This window comes from Heptranchias perlo, chromosome 3, assembly GCF_035084215.1.
Source record: "Heptranchias perlo isolate sHepPer1 chromosome 3, sHepPer1.hap1, whole genome shotgun sequence".
In the NCBI taxonomy this organism is placed as follows: domain Eukaryota; kingdom Metazoa; phylum Chordata; class Chondrichthyes; order Hexanchiformes; family Hexanchidae; genus Heptranchias; species Heptranchias perlo.
The window spans coordinates 85,912,012-85,929,951 of NC_090327.1; the positions used below are offsets into that span (position 1 = coordinate 85,912,012).

The following is a 17,940-nucleotide window of genomic DNA, read 5'->3' on the forward strand; positions in this document are numbered from 1 at the left end:
GCCTTCCTCAGTGCTGCATTGAAGTATCAGCCTAGATTATGTCCTGGAGTGGATCTTGAACCCACAACATTCTGACTCAAATCAGAGTGCTACCACTGAGCCAAGCTGATACTTATATATGGACAATAATGTTTCTTCCCCCATCCCATCCCAGGCACCAACCTTGCAGATGTTGCTATACATGCTGTTTCCTATTTCTGAATCAGCATGGAAAATCAAAATGACATCACCAACTTAGAAAAGGGGTGACATTCCAATCCATCCAATTGATTTCCCCATTCCTACAAAATAAGTTTGCATGCAATTGCATATATTGCTTTCTTATGCCAATGTTTGAAGGTTTGATGTTAAATCCTGTTAATCATTTTTTGTGCTTTCTGTTAATGTTTAGGAAATTTATTACAAAGGAATTTCAAGCTTTACAGCTTTTTAAAAACTACGATTTTAAACTGGGTGAGGAATTTCTGAACAATATTTTCATTGGGAGGTAATTTTAACTTTGGGCAATATGGGATCCACTGCCCGTTATACATCTCTCCCGATGGGATGACTTCAATGGAATTGAAAATCGGGAGAGTCAAAATTACCCCAATTGTTTTAAATATTTCAAGAATGTGCAATGTTACTCACATTAAACAAACCAACACTAATGTATTTTGCAGCTATGCCTGTTATCCATCACACTGCTGCACTGTCATAAAGAAGTTCTGTTGGTTGCTCTTGAGAAGTATCAACTGGTGATTTAGAGTTCATGGGGCTGAAAATATATGGCTGTTCTGGTGAACTCCCAGTGTAACTTTTCAAGAGTTTGCTGGAGTGGCCACAAACTAAGCTGGGACTTGGAAACACCTGGTCCAGGCTTTGTGCCAATGTTTCATGTATGGCTTTGGCCACCCACCCCAGCCTCCACCCAACCCCTAAGTCAGGAATTCCTGCAACCCTGTCCTCAGTTGTGACTTGATGTAGGGTTGACACAGGTAGATCTCATTGACAGAAGCCCACTTGGGGTTCCAGGATTAGGGCCCGGATCCCTGAAGATGAAGATCAAAAAGTATTTTATTAAAAGCAGCAAAGGGTACATCAAAGATTTCTTTCAGGGGTGGGAGAAACCTCTGACCAGCATAGTTCCGTCAGACGTTTTAGCCACTTTGGCATGGGAGCACCCCAGATGTGCTGCCAACCTACCAAAGGCCTGCTACTTATGGCCCGTCTGTGAGCTTAAGTGGGGTCAGTGGTGGAGGCTACTGGAAGGTGCATCCTGGCACTAATGCAAGCTTCCCCTTCCCATGGACTTTCGAGGCCCGAACCACTGCATAAAGTACAAAATGTTAGAGTGCTTCATGTATTCCTGAATATTTTTCAGGATTAAATAGTATACTGTTTCTAAATAGTAGCTTAAGTGATATTTCATACGTGCCAACAATTTATTTTTCTTGATATTGTGCAGAGTCTATAATTTTTCCTCATCTTCCTTAGTAAACCCGATTGTGCCAGCTCTTTGTACCTCATCAATACTCCACTTGGACACCTTGCTGGCTTGAAAGTTCACCACACCGGGCAGTAGTTTGCAGTGTTGCTCCCAGCAAAGTGGGAGATCACGAACTGGGTGAGCAGACATGGCTGACATGAAGACGGACTGGTGGAGAGCTTGCTGCATACTGTCAACAGAAAGATCTGGAAAAGAAAGGCAAGAAGGAATGACTCACTTTTCCAGAAGCAATCTTTTTTGCACTTTGAATAAATATATAATAAAATACTTATATTTTCAGCGACACTATCTAAAAAAAAAGAATTTTCTGCCAGAAAGCTCATTTTTGTAATTGAGGTAGCTTGCTGCATAATTGATAAGAATTAGTGTCAAAGATTCAGCCAGTCATTATTTGAAGAGAAATAATTTAGAGAATGGGTCATTTGATGTGATAATGCTGCAGTGCATTTTTATGATCAACTGCCTGGAAGGAAAGAAAACTCATTAATTGCTGATCAGCTGAGTAATATTGTATCCATGTGCCTGAGTGAAAACCACATGAAAAACATTAATTTGAAATTTTAATATACTTGTGGAAGTCAGTCATATGGGCATCTGGGCTTGATTAGATGAACACTATATACTGGATTTTCAGAACACACACACACACACACACTCTATATATATATATAAATATATATATAGATAGAGAGAGAGAGAGAGAGAGAGAGCGAGCGAGAGAAAGCAGATGTTCTGTTGTGTTACCTGGGTGAGTTGGAGGATTCGCTGCTTTACGTTAATCAATGTGCATTATATCATCAGGGCCACTGATTTGCATTGAATGTGTAAAATCCATTTTATTACACAGTATTTTGGGAGTGATGGGTCAAAATTACATGATTATGTCCATTTTTTCTTGTAAATTATATATCAGAGGCCTTGATTATCATTATAAATTTGCTTAGTACTTTATCCTATCTCATCTTTTTTTTAAAGCACATGATACACAGGAAGATAGTAATGAACATATTCCTGGCTGATAGGAGGTATCTTTTCCCCAGCTTCCTCCTCTCCCCCTTTCCTTCACTCCCTCCTCCCATCTTCTCTCCTCTCTCCCCATTATTTGGCCTGGTTCCAGTTATCCCCCCACCCTCTAACCCTGTTTGACCTGAGCATTGCCCTTGGTCTTGACTCCACATATGCAACACCAGTTTGATCAACACTTCTCCACCTTCTTCCAAGACCTCCAATCCTCCTCTACCTTTCAATCCTCCATCCTGCTGTATCTTCCCCTTCTGCTGCCTCACTCTACCATCCGCTGCCTCACACTTGTACCTAACTGACTAAAACTTTATATTCATAAAACAGCAACAAATCACATCAGTACAGGTAGAGAATGTTCCAAACTGCAAATAGTAACAAAAACTACCAATCGTGAAATCCAATAAAAGTGAATAAAAAATGGGCAGTCTGCAAACAGCTACCAATAAAAAAAAGGGAAGGGTAACCAATGAAATTGCTCAAAATATTTTTTTTAAAATTCTTTTTGGCCGCCATCTGTTGCAGCTGCACCCATCCAGGCAAGTGGGGAGTATTCCATCACACTCCTGACTTGTGCCATGTTGGTGGTAGAGAGGCTTTGGGAAGTCAGAAGTGCACCACTCAATGCAGAATACCCAGCCTCTGGCCTGCTATAATAGCCAGATAAATATATTAAACAGATAAATGTAGATATATATATATATAAAAACATTTATGTATATAATAGATGTGAATTTTCTTGAGAAAATTGGCATTTCCTGAACATTCTGCCAATTTGATACTGTAGCTGCCAGCTCTTCGAAACCACCTTCGTGGTTAAATAAAAGTAGTTGGTTTAACCACAGCGGTTGATTCCTGGGTTTAATTTACACACGAGAGAACGAAATAATAAAAGACTTACAGAAACTCAAGTCAAACACCTGGATCTGTAGTGAAAAGTGAAACTGCCATCTCCCTCTGTAAAACACACAGAACCAGACTGATTCCTGGGATGGCAGGACTGACGTATGAGGAGAGATTGGGTTGACTAGGCCTATATTCACTTGAGTTTAGAAGAATGAGAGATGATCTCATCAAAACGTATAAAATTCTAACAGGACTAGACAGACTAGATGCAGGGAGGATGTTCCCGATGGCTGGGGAGTCCAGAACCAGGGGTCACAGTCTCAGGATACGGGGTATGCCATTTAGAACCGAGATGAGGAGAAATTTCTTCACTCAGAGGATGGTGAACCTGTGGAATTCTCTACCATAGAAGGCAGTGGAAGCCAAGTCATTAGATGTATTCAAGAAGGAGATAGATATATTTCTTAATGCTAAAGGGATCTAGGGATATGGGGAAAAAGCGGGAACAGGGTACTGAGTTAGACGATCAGCCATGATCGTTTTGAATGGCGGAGCAGACCTGAAGGGCCAAATGGCCTACTCTTGCTCCTATTTTCTATGTTTCTATATATGTAACTGTGGTGTGTGACGGAAACAAACCTATGGGGTGGAATTTCTGTTGGGGTTCTCACCATTTCCTGTCCTAACTTTGACAGGAGACTGATGAAGCCCCGTAGAAATTCTACCCCCATTTATTTATCTACCTTGCAATAGGTGAGGAAAACACTATGGACCTGAAATTCCAGGGTGCCTGCTACAAGTCTAGTGGGGTTTGATTTAGGAATGCTGACTACCAAGGACATTGACTCCATCCTAAACGCCAGGGATGGGGTCAGTTTAATAATCAGGCAGATGGCTCGCACCTGTTATGGAGTAAGAGAGGCACCCATCCCAAAGAAGTGCTGGAAAATTGGAGCGGCACCCCTCTGGGATTGATTACCTTTGCTGCCTCAGACATTTGGGGCCAAGAGGAAAGTTCAGTATGCACGCCTGCTCTCAGCCTTAGGAGGGTATATTGGGCAGGGTAGCCCAGTAATGTCACCCAGACTCACCCTCAACGTGGAGGGAGGTTGGGGTCAAAAGACTCGTCACTCCGGTTGATCGGGATTTCTAAAGGACCATAAATAGGGTGGAAACCTGACAGATTCAGGTTTTGCCCCAAATTCCTGCCATCCTGCAGGCAATACTAATAACTTGCACCCTCCCCCACTCCAGGAGTTTCCAATTTATTTATTTTCCAAGTGCTGTGTGAAGAAAATAGGAAGCTTCATAGCCATCCATTTCCAGTGGTGCCATAAGAGGCTGGTGGTGGAATCGGCATCTGGTAACGCCTCGGATAGGAGGATCTGAGGTGGCCAGGCAGCAAGGTAATTAAGTACAAACAGGTAAGCGGCCTTCCTTTTCTTACAGGACCTATCAGATTTTTGGGGTTGGAGGTCTTTTAATTGCTGTTCTCCAAAAGCAGCCAAAAGGCCCTGGTGGTCAATCCCACTCCTGCATGCCCATCAGGTGTGCAGCTGCACCTTTCTTTCTGCCCTCAACTTCCAGTGCAAGGCCCTACCAGGGGTCAGACCTGCGTCAGGGAACGATTGGGCCCAAATGATGACCCGGTCCATCAAACCAGGGCGTACCTCGGCCTGCACGGGGGAGTGAACTTCTGAGGTGCTCCACCTATCTAATGCCAGGGCAAGATCGGGGTGGAGGGGGGGGGGGGGGAGGAGGGAAAACCATATCAGGACCATACAATCTTCAGAGCGAGGACACCTTCATTCTATAAACCTGGGCTAGAATGGAACCCAGGTCCCTGTGATGAAAGGGCAATGATTTAACTCATTGTATCAACCAGTCTCCAGACAAAACACCTTTAATTATTCAATGCAGATATGGATACATAAAACTAGATAAGAAAAATAAATAGAAGATGATGGATACACAGAAGTATTCATTAAGCAGTCGTCTCACGGAAGAGTTCAGATGATATAAAGCATAAGTGAAGGTCTAAGAAGAGATTACAGGCATGAAATCACACACTAATATATCTGTCATTTTTCTTATATTTAATATATACTATTTTTATGTGGCAGTTTTATTTAGTTGGAGATCAGTTTTTGTCATATAGCAGCTGTCAGCGTGCTCCATGTTGTTGATGTGAAATTAAGTTTATATTAACAAATTAAAGACTGTGAAGATTGTGGTATAATTTCTGCAGGTTTATTAAGGAATGATTGGTAGTTGGTTATGAGGAAATTTTATGTCCAGCATATATTACATAAATAATTCAAGGGTAAACAAGAGATAATTTCCACATTAATCATAACATTCAATACTCTCTTCAGCCAATCACAATTAAAAATGGGCTTCCATCAGTCCAGTGATTCCAGGAAGCTGACTGTGAACTGGCTCAGCTCTAAATCATATGGCCTGCCTAAGAAATATTTTTCTTGCTGAATGATTATTATGACCCACATTTAGCATGATTGCTCTCTCTGCTGCCAAGTATCCTGTAGAAATTTCAATAAGGTTACCAATTATGTGGCCATGAAACGTGCAATTTAACACAGAGTATTTTCAATGGTTTCTGACAGCCCATTAACTTTTCTAAAAGCCATACAGTTCCACCACGTGAGTCTGTTCCATTATTTTACACATTATGAATCTGTACTGATTATTTGTTCCACAAATAATGTACATCACAATTATATAATGGAGTACTATACAGCAGAATATTGGACTGTAACTTTTAAATAAAAGATTCAGATTTTGTTAAAATTCAGAAGTGCTTCATTTTCTTACAGTACACTGGTTTTATGGAAAGCACACGTGTAGCATAATGATTCTTGTTTCTTAACTGTATTTATTTGTATCTATTACAAATGCTCTTTGCAAGATGCAGAAATTTGTGCTTCAAGTAATAGTACAAGAAATTAGCACATGCTGCTAATTAGCACAACTAGCTACTACAATTATTCAAAATTGACTTTTATTACCTATAAAGCCTCTTTTTAAACAAAATCCTTTTATCAATTATGTTTTTGGATGAAACTCATACTTGTCAAGATTACTCCCAGCAGGGAGACTTGCCTGCTGGGAGCGCATACTAAAAATTTGGATGCACAATGCCTACGATAATCCAACCATTATTTTTAATAAAATTGCCCCCTTCATGGAAATCATGCTGGATCAATGGTGAGGCAGGCTTTGCGTCCGCCCATCTTGGTGAGTGCTGAACCAAAGTCAGGCTTATTTGCATGCTAGCAGTTGGTTCCTAGCAGTACTTGCACTGCTGTGTCTTTCGCCTCAAGCGGGAGTGGGGAGGAGTCAAATGGCTGCAGCGTCATTTTGGGTATTCAACATCCACCGTCACCTCCGGTGGAAGCTCTCCAGAGTGATGATGGATGCTAGCAACCCAAAATTGGTAATAGCAGGACACAAAATCCAGTCCTAGGAGCCCACTTTTAGCAGAAATCAGTCATGTTTTATGCTCTATTACTGTCACAGCCACAATTGGACATATTTTCTGCTATTCATTAATATTGGTATAGTTACAAAGTGGGGAAACTGGCTTCATATTTGTGGAATTTTTTTTGTAAAATTAGTATATGGAAGAAACTGCAATGTCTTTGAAGATGTATTAGGGTGAAAGTAGTTGACAGACAAGCAAACAGAAAGTAGTGCAGGGCATAACATTTATTAGTACTTAGGATCATTTGCATGGCATTGTCATTTGCCTGCGGCAGTCATACTTCATGGTCAATAGCTTGTACAATTTAATGTAATTATCCTCTATACAGTGGTTACCACTGTATTCTATACTACAGGCACTTAGTCCAGCCAATTGTGGACATTCTGTGACAATTCCACTTGTATAGAAGAGTTAATCATCATTAACTGCTCCCATCATTTGCGATTCCTGGTTAATGTAGAGAATGACAGTACCATTGATTTAAAATGTCAGAGCTATCAATCAACGACCCTGTGTTAACAGATTTGTACGTGAACTTTGACCCAGATATGTTCAAGTGGAGGATGGGATAAATTGCCTTATAAAAAAATAGCAGATCAGTAAGAAATGTCACTGTATTGAAATAGTGAACTGGAGGAAGCAATTCATTAAATTATTTAAATCATTCGTGTTGGATCATTACATCAGCTCTCATTACATCAACTGTCAGTCAGACATTCCATCTATACATAGTGGTCACTTGTGAATTACTGCCAATTCAGCCAGTTCAGCCACATACGTGCCAATGTAGAAAACTAACAAACCAATAGCTTCAAAAAAAATTGACACAGCCCCCAAGAAGTTGACAACTCTAGAACAGTCCTCATTATGTACGTATGACACCTGAAAACGACCTTGTAACTTAAGCTGTTGGTGTACCCAATGTTCCTTCAATGTATTGGAAAAATACATAACTACATGAAAACCAGTAGGGGGAAATCCGAATGTGGAAGGCATAAAATGGGTAGTGCATTTCCAGAAGATCCAGGCTCAAGGTCTCCTGAAATATTTGGAATTTTTAAAATTAAAATTGATGCATTCTGGTTACTTTAAGCATTTCTTTTACTTCACAATCAATAGATTTTCGCTCTTAAAAAAAATTAAAAAGTGACATTTTGATTTCAACACAGCAACCAGACCACCACTTGTCCAAAAGTTACTTCAATAGTTACACTCCCACATCTAACATCCAAACAGTTCACAGAGACACTGTGTCCCATCTGACTTCTTAGCCTCCCTTTACACAGTCGCTGGGCCTGAAAGTCCGTGGGCAGTTATGCTGGGATTGGTGCCCGCTGGTGCTCTCCTGCGCTGACTCCACTGGAGGATGCGGGGTCAGTGGGATGCCATCTCATTTGTATGGGGTGAGTAGGTACTTGTACCACAACCGGTCAAACTCAGGCACCTGCCAGCACCACACTGCTGGAAACTGCAGCACTGGTATCTTGCTATCCTGGTGACTGTTTGCTGGACAGCTCTTTTGATTCATATTTGGGAATATGCTTACTGGGGTGAAATCCAGACAAGGGGGTAGATTTTTGTCTTCACCCCCTGGACAGTAATTTGGCAGAGTAGATCACCCACCCATCATAGAATGTGCCTGATTTTAATTCCATTCATTTCAGTTGAATGAAAATCAGGCGGGTTCTATAACGGGCAGGCAAGTGGCTCCACCAGATTACTGCCCAGGCGGTGAAGATGAAAATCTACCCCAAAGATTCACGAGATTATTGTAGGCTGATAAAGAGAATTGTAAAAGGTTATCTAGAACTCTGTGCAATCTATCAAACGTCCGTCAAAGTCATACACATAAAGCAGCACAGTACAGTGAAATCTGTACAAACGGACACCTCCAAAAAAGGGACACCTGCAAAAAAGGGACATTCATTGACAGTCCCAAATAACATATATTGTAAAATATACAAGCTGCACCTTGAAACAACGGACACTCACAAATTACGAACGATGGACAGCCTTCAATACACTGCGTCTGTTTACAACTTGAAACACCGGACACGCATGTAAGTGTTAGGCGGCAGCGGGTGAAAAAAAACAGCTTTTGTGGAATAGAGATCTTTTTACCCTGCATCCATAGTGGCAGAGAAACCACTCACTCTCTGGGAATGAATGCTTGCACAGCTCTATCCCAGGGATGGAGCGGTTTCTCTGCTGCTATGGTAATGAACTCCCCATTACACAAAAGGCAGGCACTGTACTGGACAATGTCAAATCTCACTGGAGGAGTTGGGAATCGGGGGCTCTGAAATCGTTGGGGGTGGGTGGGGTGGGAACCTGAAATTGCGGGACGGGGGAAAGCGGCCTGAAATCAAGGGGGGGGGGGTCAAAAGTTGGGGAGGGGCTCAAAAGTTGGGGAGAGAGGGAGACTGCGGAATGGGGATGAGATGGGGAACGTGGGGGGAAGAGATGGAGACTGGGGGGAGAGAAGGACACTAGGGAATAGGGGAGGGAGAGATGGAGACTGGGGGGAGAGATGGAGAGAATGGTTTCCCCTCTTTGTCTGCTCATGGATGGCCTCCTGGTTCTTGAAACTTCTCACACAATAGTTGCTGGCCGAGATACGCAAATGCAGGGGACCCAACCTTTATACGGTACAGTATATCCAATAACATTTGTAGAAGTCATGTGATCAGATGTCATTTGATCCAATGTCATGTGACCTGATGTCACGCGATCCAACATCACATGGTTAGATGTCGTGGTCAGAACATCAAGTGATCATGCCTCTAACCAGTTGGCAACTCTACTCCACCAGTACATCAAGTATTGATGAGCTGTTAACAGCCCCCTACCCATCTCCTAGCACTTCAAACATTAACAGCTACAGCACACGGAGGGAGGGGGTCCTGGACAGGGGTCTGCAGGACATTAATCCCCCCCCAATTTGGCTGAGATCTCCCAGGCACTGCGGCCCTACAGCTGCCATCTCGCCCTGTGCAGGCTGCCAACATAGCTGATCTCAGGAACAGGACACAATAAATGGTAGGATACTGAGAAGTGTAGAGGAACAGAGGGACCTTGGAGTGCATGTCCACAGATCCCTGAAGGTAGCAGGACAGGTAGGACATTTACTGTGGCACATAACTTAGTGTCGTTAGCAAACTTGGATATTATGGCTCTCTATTTCTTTGGCTAAGTCATCTATAAATATATAAAAAGCTGAGGCCCCAGTACAGATCCCAGGGGGACACCACTAGTAACATCCTGCCAATTGGAGTACATATCCTTACTCTCTGTCTCCTACCTCATAACCATTTCCCTACCTGTGTCAATAGGTTGCCTCTAATTCCATGTGCTCTCATTTTTGTTAATCGTCTCTTATATGGAACCTTATCGAATACCTTCTGGAAGTCCATATAAATTGGGTGAGGAGCAGAGAGATTTAGGGGTCCAAGTACAGGTAGATAAGGTGGTTAAGAAAGCATACGGGATACTTTCCTTTATTAGCTGAGGCATAGAATGTAAGAGCAGGGAGGTTATGCTAGAACTGTATAAAACACTAGTTAGGCCACAGCTAGAGTACTGCGTACAGTTCTGGTCACCACATTACAGGAAAGATGTGATTGCACGAGAGATTGCACAAGGGAGATTTACGAGGATGTTGCCAGGATTGGAGAATTTTAGCCATGAGGTGAGATAGGCTGGGGTTGTTTATTTGGAACAGAGGCGGCTGAGGGGAGATTTAATTGAGGTGTATAAAATTATGATGGGCTTAGATAGATTGGATAGGAAGGACCTATTTCCCTTAGCAGAGTGGTCAATAACCAGGGAGCATAGATTTAAAGTAATTGGTAGAAGGATTAGAGGGGAGTTGAGGAGAATTTTTTTCACCCAGAGGGTGGTGAGGGTCTGGAACTCACTGCCTGAAAGGGTGGTAGAGGCAGAAACCCTCATTGCATTTAAAAAGTACTTCGATATGCACCTGAAGTACCGTAACCTACAAGGCTACGGACCAAGAGCTGGAAAGTGGGATTAGGCTGGATAGCCCTTTTTCGGCTGGCACAGACACGATGGGCCAAATGGCCTCCTTCTGTGCCGTAAATTTCTATGATTCTAGGGTCCCTCCCTCAATGGAAAAGGACCCCGGGATGGCAATGAACTGGGAAACCCAATGAACAGAAAATGAATTGAAATCATATCCTGCTGGCAGGGCTCCAGAATTAGGCACGATCCCAGGTGAGGGCGAAAAAAGTAGGAACGCTGCAGGAGATACAGTCAATCCCGGGATATTTGGCTCATCCAGTTTACTGTACATACAATGACCATTTTGAAAATAGGGATACCTGCAAATAAACGATACCTCATGCAAGTCCCTTAGGTGTCCCTAATTTACAGATTTCACTGTGCAGCTTTTACGACAGCAAAGTCACTTTTTCATCAGCTTAAACACTGTCTGCTGTATTTTCCTTCACTTTATACACATGCTGACTTTTTCACTAAGATTAGCGAGCAGAGGAAAATATTGTTCTTTGAAGTACCAAATATGCTTACCTGCATGTTCTTCTTGCTTCCTGAAATTCAGACTTATTGGGGTAATTTTGACTGTGCGATAGTGTAAAATGGATGATAGCGAACTGGTAGCCCGTTTTACATCTCTCCCGATTTTTATTTCTATTGAAGTCAATGGAAATAAGAATCGGGAAAGATGTAAAACAAGCTACCGAATCGCTGTCACCCATTTTACTCTATCGCACAAAGTCGAGATCTACCCCATCGTCCTGTCTCCTACTTATCCTTTCCCAGAACACCAAAACTGTGCAACTCCTTGGGTTGGATTCTCCTCTTTTGCGTGAAGTTCTGGTGGGATGGCACTTCTGCCCGCCCCTCCGAATCCGCCCCGATCCCAGCCTGTTTCCCTGGGTCGGAGCAAGTTCTCGACAGGATTCCCACCACCAGGTGGAAGCCCTCCAGAAAGGAAATCCCAGGGGTGCCGCTGTAGCACCAGAAGAGGCAGGAGCATCGCTTAAAAGGGAAGAAGAGTCCCAAAGGCTCCATCAAAGCTCCCACTGAAGGCCGCAGCCGAGAGTGAGGCCTTCAGCTGGTTTGCTGAGTCCAAATTGGAGGGAGAGGTGCCCTTTACTAGGTCCTTCCAGTCCCTGACCATAAGACCATTACTGATGCTTCCATATGGCCCCAGGAAACAGCAGTAAGTGGGGCAGATGCCAAGAAAATCTGCTGGGGACCTGGGCCCTGCACCCATGCCGTCATTTGCATGCGGGGGTGGGGGAGGAAAGAGCGGCCTGCGGCGGTCCAGGCAGGAGCGGGAAATCCTGGTCAGGGTGGTGACGTAGGCTTCAACACTAAAATTTTCCCTCATTCTCTCAGCGTCCAGCCTCATATCTCCATCATTCTTCCCTTTCTCCTACAATCTACAAGTTTTTAAAACCGAAAATTTGTGTCACCTAGTTTATCCTGCCTTCTCCAACTCTTTTCAAGCATGGTGACATCCATTACTCTGAGTCTTGCCCTTCCCCTAAGTTTTCCAATAAAGAATTCTAACACATCTCAGATTCAGATTCTATTCATCACTCCTGAGGCACTCGAAACATTTCACTGTGCTCCTTGCCATCACCTACTGTCAATGTACGTTTATTAAAATGAATGAACAGGGAAAAAAAAGCAGTGTCTCAAATTGTAGCATTAAAATAAATTGTTTGGGAAACCAACTCATTTAATTATACATTTAATTACTGAGCTGCATTGCAGAAGCTATTTGTTAAGAGGTAAGGTCTGAACCTGATAGATTCAAATAACATTTATCATGCCCTATTCACCTGTAAGATTGATTGCACTCAAGTATCACAGCAATTTCTCAAAAGGTTTTCTGTGTCTGGCAGAGACAGAACAGCAACCTCTGGAGAAGACACATCTAGTCATTCCGCTTGACTTTGATCAGGCTTTTCTGATTATTTGCTCAAGGTTCCTGAGACATTTCTATACTCATGTTGAAGCCTCAATGCAGAGAAAAAAACGGCAAATTAGTGGGTCATACATTTTTATTGCTCTAGTCTGTTGAGTTGCCAGTTTAAATAACAATATTAAATAGTGTGAAAGTCTTTACTCAGCCATAATATTTCATGGTAGAGATCAAACCCTCATTACGTCGAAATGTTTCTGTAACCATCCCCACTTAACATACCATAGGAAAGAAATTAACACAAGGTTAATTGGTTACATGCTATCTGAGTCTCCGCTAAAATGCTTATATCACTACAAGGTTAAACAATGTCAGAATAGTCAATCATCTATAAATACTCCAAAATTAAGATCTAACATTTATTATAATAAACATCTTCAAAACTATTTTCACTCGATTCTTACATTGTTTAATCCTATGATTTAAGCAGGCATTTCACTACTGTCCAGCAACAAAATATATGACCCTGCTGAAATTCTGATAAAAGGTCTCACTCGAACACCAACCTATCCTTCTCTGTAAGATGCTGACTGACTCGGTGTGCATTTTCCAATACTCTATTTTTATTTATGATTCTCGTAAGTTGTGCTTTTTCTTTTTATCTTTAAAATATACGACCCGATAGCTTGGTTTTTGTTTCCACATTTGAGCTTCCCAACATGAGTAAATTTTAGTTACTTTTAGCTACAGTCACCTTGAGCTAAACAATTAGGAATTAATTTCTCCACTGCTGCAACTGTTGCCACTAATAAGACAAATAATTAGTGACCACCAGCACAACTCAGTTGTGGCCTGACCCCTGTGCTAGACAATAATTAAATCCCTGCATCACTCAGATTAACAGCTAAAAAAAAGCTGATTCAGCATGGGGACTGTAAGACACCTACAAACAGTTTTAATAATTATCATAAAAGAGCTGTGACCATTTAAACAACTGTGAAGAACTGAAGAACAAGAGAAATTATAGGGATAATTTTCTGAATGTATGCTCCCAGCACAATGCCTCATCACCTTTGCACATTGGGAATTTGCAGGGGCACTCTCCACGATTTTCCATAGTTTTGTGGGTGGAAAAGATAGGCACGTGTTGACCCTCACAGACAGCTAGGGCTTTAAATTGGGCCGCATATTGTAATAAACTGGGTAGCCAGGTGGTGAAGTATAGAATACTAGAGCCTGGTCTTCAATTGTTTCCAAGCCTTTATTCACAGAACTCCACATTACACCCACACCACACCCTAGATCAGCTCTCTTATAAATGGATATGAAAATCCCCAATTGATATGCACCACCTGAATACAATTAACACTAACTGATATAAATCATACGGATACAATTAACACGTAGCACCCATTGTGTAGACGCTACGCAAACTACTAAGGACCCAAAATGGTATCCGGAATGTGTGCGCACACTTCTAACGTGACGTTCGCTGGATGCAATCTTGGTTAAGGCGTTCGCACACCCGCAGGTAACGAATGCTGGCACCATGTAAAGTAGGGAGAATATGCGGTAGATCAGTGTGCAACCCTGATCTAAAGGGACAGATGCGATTTTGGATCTCAACACTCCAGCCAACGCACTGTCTTAACCTGGCACAGTCTGAACAGGTCTTAAATGGCATGGAGGACCCTCTCCCACCACCAACGCTATTTTAAGGGATCATCCAGGAGTTACAGGTTTGTTGGTGGATTATTACTTCTGGCTGCTGATGCATTTGTACCTGTTTCTGGAGGTCTCCTATAGTTGAATACGAGGACTAGGGGACATAGCCTAAAAATTAGAGCCAGGACTTGCAGGAGTGAAGTTAGGAAATGCTTCGACATGCAAAGGGTGATAGAAGTTTGGATCTCTCTTCCGCAAACAGCAGTTAATGCCAGCTCGATTGTTAATTTTAAATCTGAGATTGATAGATTTTTGTCATTAAGGGATATGGGGCTAAAGCGGGTATATGGAGTTAGGTCACAGATCAGCCATGATCTCAATGAATGGCGGAAAAAGCTCGAGGGTCTAAATGGCCTACTCCTGTTCCTATCTTCCTATAATAAAGTTTCAATACTCTACAGGGGGTGGGCTGGCTCGCTGACAGGCAACAAGGGCACTGGCGGACTGGCAGGGGTGGGTCAGGAATTCTGTCATCCTGAGAGAGGACAGCAGGTTCATGTTCCATGGAGCCACTGCCACTTGCTGCCTCCTGTTATGCGTCACCTTCTCCTGCACGAAAGCGGGATGTGTGTCAGTGAGTGTCCTGCAAGATGTTTGGGTGATGTGGCTGTCATGATTGAATAGCTGCCAGTATGTGTGGCCTGTGAGTTGTGGGTGTGCAACAGTGGTAATGTGTGAGGGTGAGAGGAAGCATCTGATTGGAAGAGTTGCGTACTGATTGAAAGAGGTTGTTGGTAGGTGGGTGATGGGGGGTGTCGTGTGTGGACACTGTCTTCGATTGGTGGAAAACAGCTGGCAGCTACCTAGTGAAGAACCACAGCTTTGCTACGAATTGCAGGGCGCCATCATTGACCCCATGACATTTCAACAATAACAGCTGCAGCTAAGCTGAAGAATGTGGTAATGATCAGCTGATGCTACTGACTCATGCACATCAGCCACATTGGTCAATCTGTCTTCATCATGCTCATTTATTGAAAGCTGCTGTTTATCAGTCTCCTGCATGTTCACACCTCTCTCGATTATGAAGCAAGCAGCACACCATCACTATTTCGGATGTTTTCTTTGCTGCACATTGCAAGGTGCTCCCTCAACAGAAGGGTGCTTCAAAACACCAAAACACTGCTCACAATCCTGATTTTGGCATGAGCTTCACTGCAGTGCTCCTTTGCCCAGATGATTACCCTCACCTAAGGTCAGAAAAGATAGTTGGAATTCCCCAGAAGGCATCCATCCAGCCTGCTGTCTCCCTGGAACCGATCTTGCATGTTGGAATGTCACAAAATGTAAGAGTCATAGCACCTCCTAGGATACCTTGCATTAACGTGAAATATGCTCAAATTGACATCATACACTGTTGTACATTGTCTGAATAATATTCTTTTCTATTTGTATGGCATGACTTGGCCTGCATGGGGACCTTTGTGCAATCAGTGATGACCTGAACCCTTAAGAAGCTGCCAATATCAAAGAAGCCTTGCTGCTTGTATCCCTGTCTGGTGCAAAAGTGTACATAGTGGGGTGCATGCCTTAGCAAGGTCTCAGTAACATTTTGAATGCAGGGGTGCACTGAGGAATGGATCACCGCTGTCACATCCTCGTGGATTCTTAAGGATAAAATGTTATGCCTGGTCACTTTAGGAGACAGAAGCAGAGCTACGCTCATGGTGGACTGCCCTTCTAGCTGAAAAGCCATTGGGTGGCACAACTGAGTAACTACCTCCCTGGGTAACCGCAGGTATTATGTGCACTGCTCTATAACCATATCCAGGTAGTTGGTGCTGAGGCAGTAGACACATTGCAGTAAAGCCTGGTGTTAGCGTCAGGTTAAACTGTGCAGTGCTTGCTGCATGCTAGTTTTACTCTGGTTCAAAGTAAAGGCAAGCAGTAACTGGAGTATTTAATCAGTATATTTAAATCAGTGGAAGGCATTACTGGTGGAACCAGTAGAGCAACAATACCTTAATAATCTGTGCCCGTAATGCCTGCGGTTATCCAGACAAAAGAAAAAAATCCTGTTAAGAAATTTAGCCTTAAAGTTCTGCAGGGGTTCTCCCGCTGTAACTTCAGTGGGAAAGTGGTAGAATTCCCACAGAAATGGTGTAAATGGCCGTTTCTCTGGTGGTTTGGTCCCTCTCAAACTTTTCTCCACATGAGCCATCTTGTCTAATCCCACTCACTTGTTTCCTTGCCATTTCCTTTAATATTCAGTTTTTTCAAACAACTATCATTACTTTTAAAGGAATTTATGAACTCTGCTTCAACAACAGTTTGTGACAAAGAGTTCCACACACTAAGACCAAAATTCCTCAGGGATTCTGCTGGTCTTCCACCACCAGTTGTGGTGGGAGACCAGTGGAACCTCACTGAAAACAGTTAGAGTTACTTAATGAATACTCTGCTTCAGTATTGGCAGAGGATAGTGAAGGAAGTCTTCAAAGGGATATGGATGAGGGAGTAGAAGGACAAGCAATAGATTTATGCATAAAAGGTAATGGTTATTAAGGGGCTATGGGTGCTGAACATTGATGAGTGTCCAGGACCAGATGACATGCATACCAGAACATTGAAGGAGATGAGTGATGTTGTGAAAGGGCTAGCCATGATTTTTAAAAATATATTAGAGATTGGAGCTACGCCAAAGGACTAGGGAGTGGCAAATGTTGCATTTCTATTCAAAAAGATGAAAGGGTTAAACCAGGGACCTATCAGTGGTAGGAAAATAATTGCAGACCATAATTAGAGACTGATCAGAGATTATGAATGCTAGATTATGTTTGATTAACCTAATGGAATATTTTGAGAGATTGAGAATGGAAAGCATAGACAGGGAGATGCAGTAAATGTAGTTGATAAGCATTTGATAAAGTGCTGGATAAGAAATTGGTTGGGCAAGTTAGGGCCCATGGCATAAAATGGAAAATTGTGGTATGGATAGAAAGGTGGCTGAAGGGTAGACATCAAAGAGTTACAGTAAATAGATATATCTCAGTCCAACAGGTATTGGGTGGTGGAACGTACCAGGGCCAGCGTTGGAATCACTTTTGATCCCCATGTCTATAAATGACCTAGATTTATACATAAAAGGGTGGCTATCAAAGCTAAGAGGAATGCAGGAAGCATAAAGGAGGCCATATATAATTTAGAATAGGCAGCTAAGTGGCATGCAGTTTAGTACAGAAAAATGTGAGGTAATACATTTTGGAAAGAAGAAATAAAGAATGGAAGTATACCTTAAATAGAAAAAATCTCAAAGCAGAGGAGAAGAAAACTGACAAACCGAATTTTTTTTTGCAGCCAATGAACAAAAAATGTGAGTGCAATTGTTACAATTGCTTAAATTCATATTATATACTGTAATTATGACTGCTACATGCTGCCAAAACTTAACTTTTAGATTCCTAGCAGGTCCAGGGAAATTCTAGTCTCCTTGGGCAGATATGT

The 17,940-nt window shown here is 42.4% G+C and overlaps 1 protein-coding gene across 4 annotated transcripts in view; it reads right to left on the reverse strand.

Annotated features, from left to right (window-relative positions):
* The window catches only part of LOC137317063 (lethal(3)malignant brain tumor-like protein 4), a 297,932-nt gene that overhangs the window by 22,450 nt on the left and 257,542 nt on the right, over nucleotides 1–17,940 (reverse strand). For 3 of the 4 annotated variants that reach the window (XM_067980723.1, XM_067980721.1, XM_067980722.1), the window contains exon 21: nucleotides 1,505–1,674. In XM_067980723.1, coding sequence (XP_067836824.1) covers nucleotides 1,505–1,674 — 170 coding nt within the window. Of the gene's footprint in view, nucleotides 1–1,405; nucleotides 1,675–17,940 lie in introns of those variants that run through there. The other variant, XM_067980724.1, reaches the window with a different exon arrangement.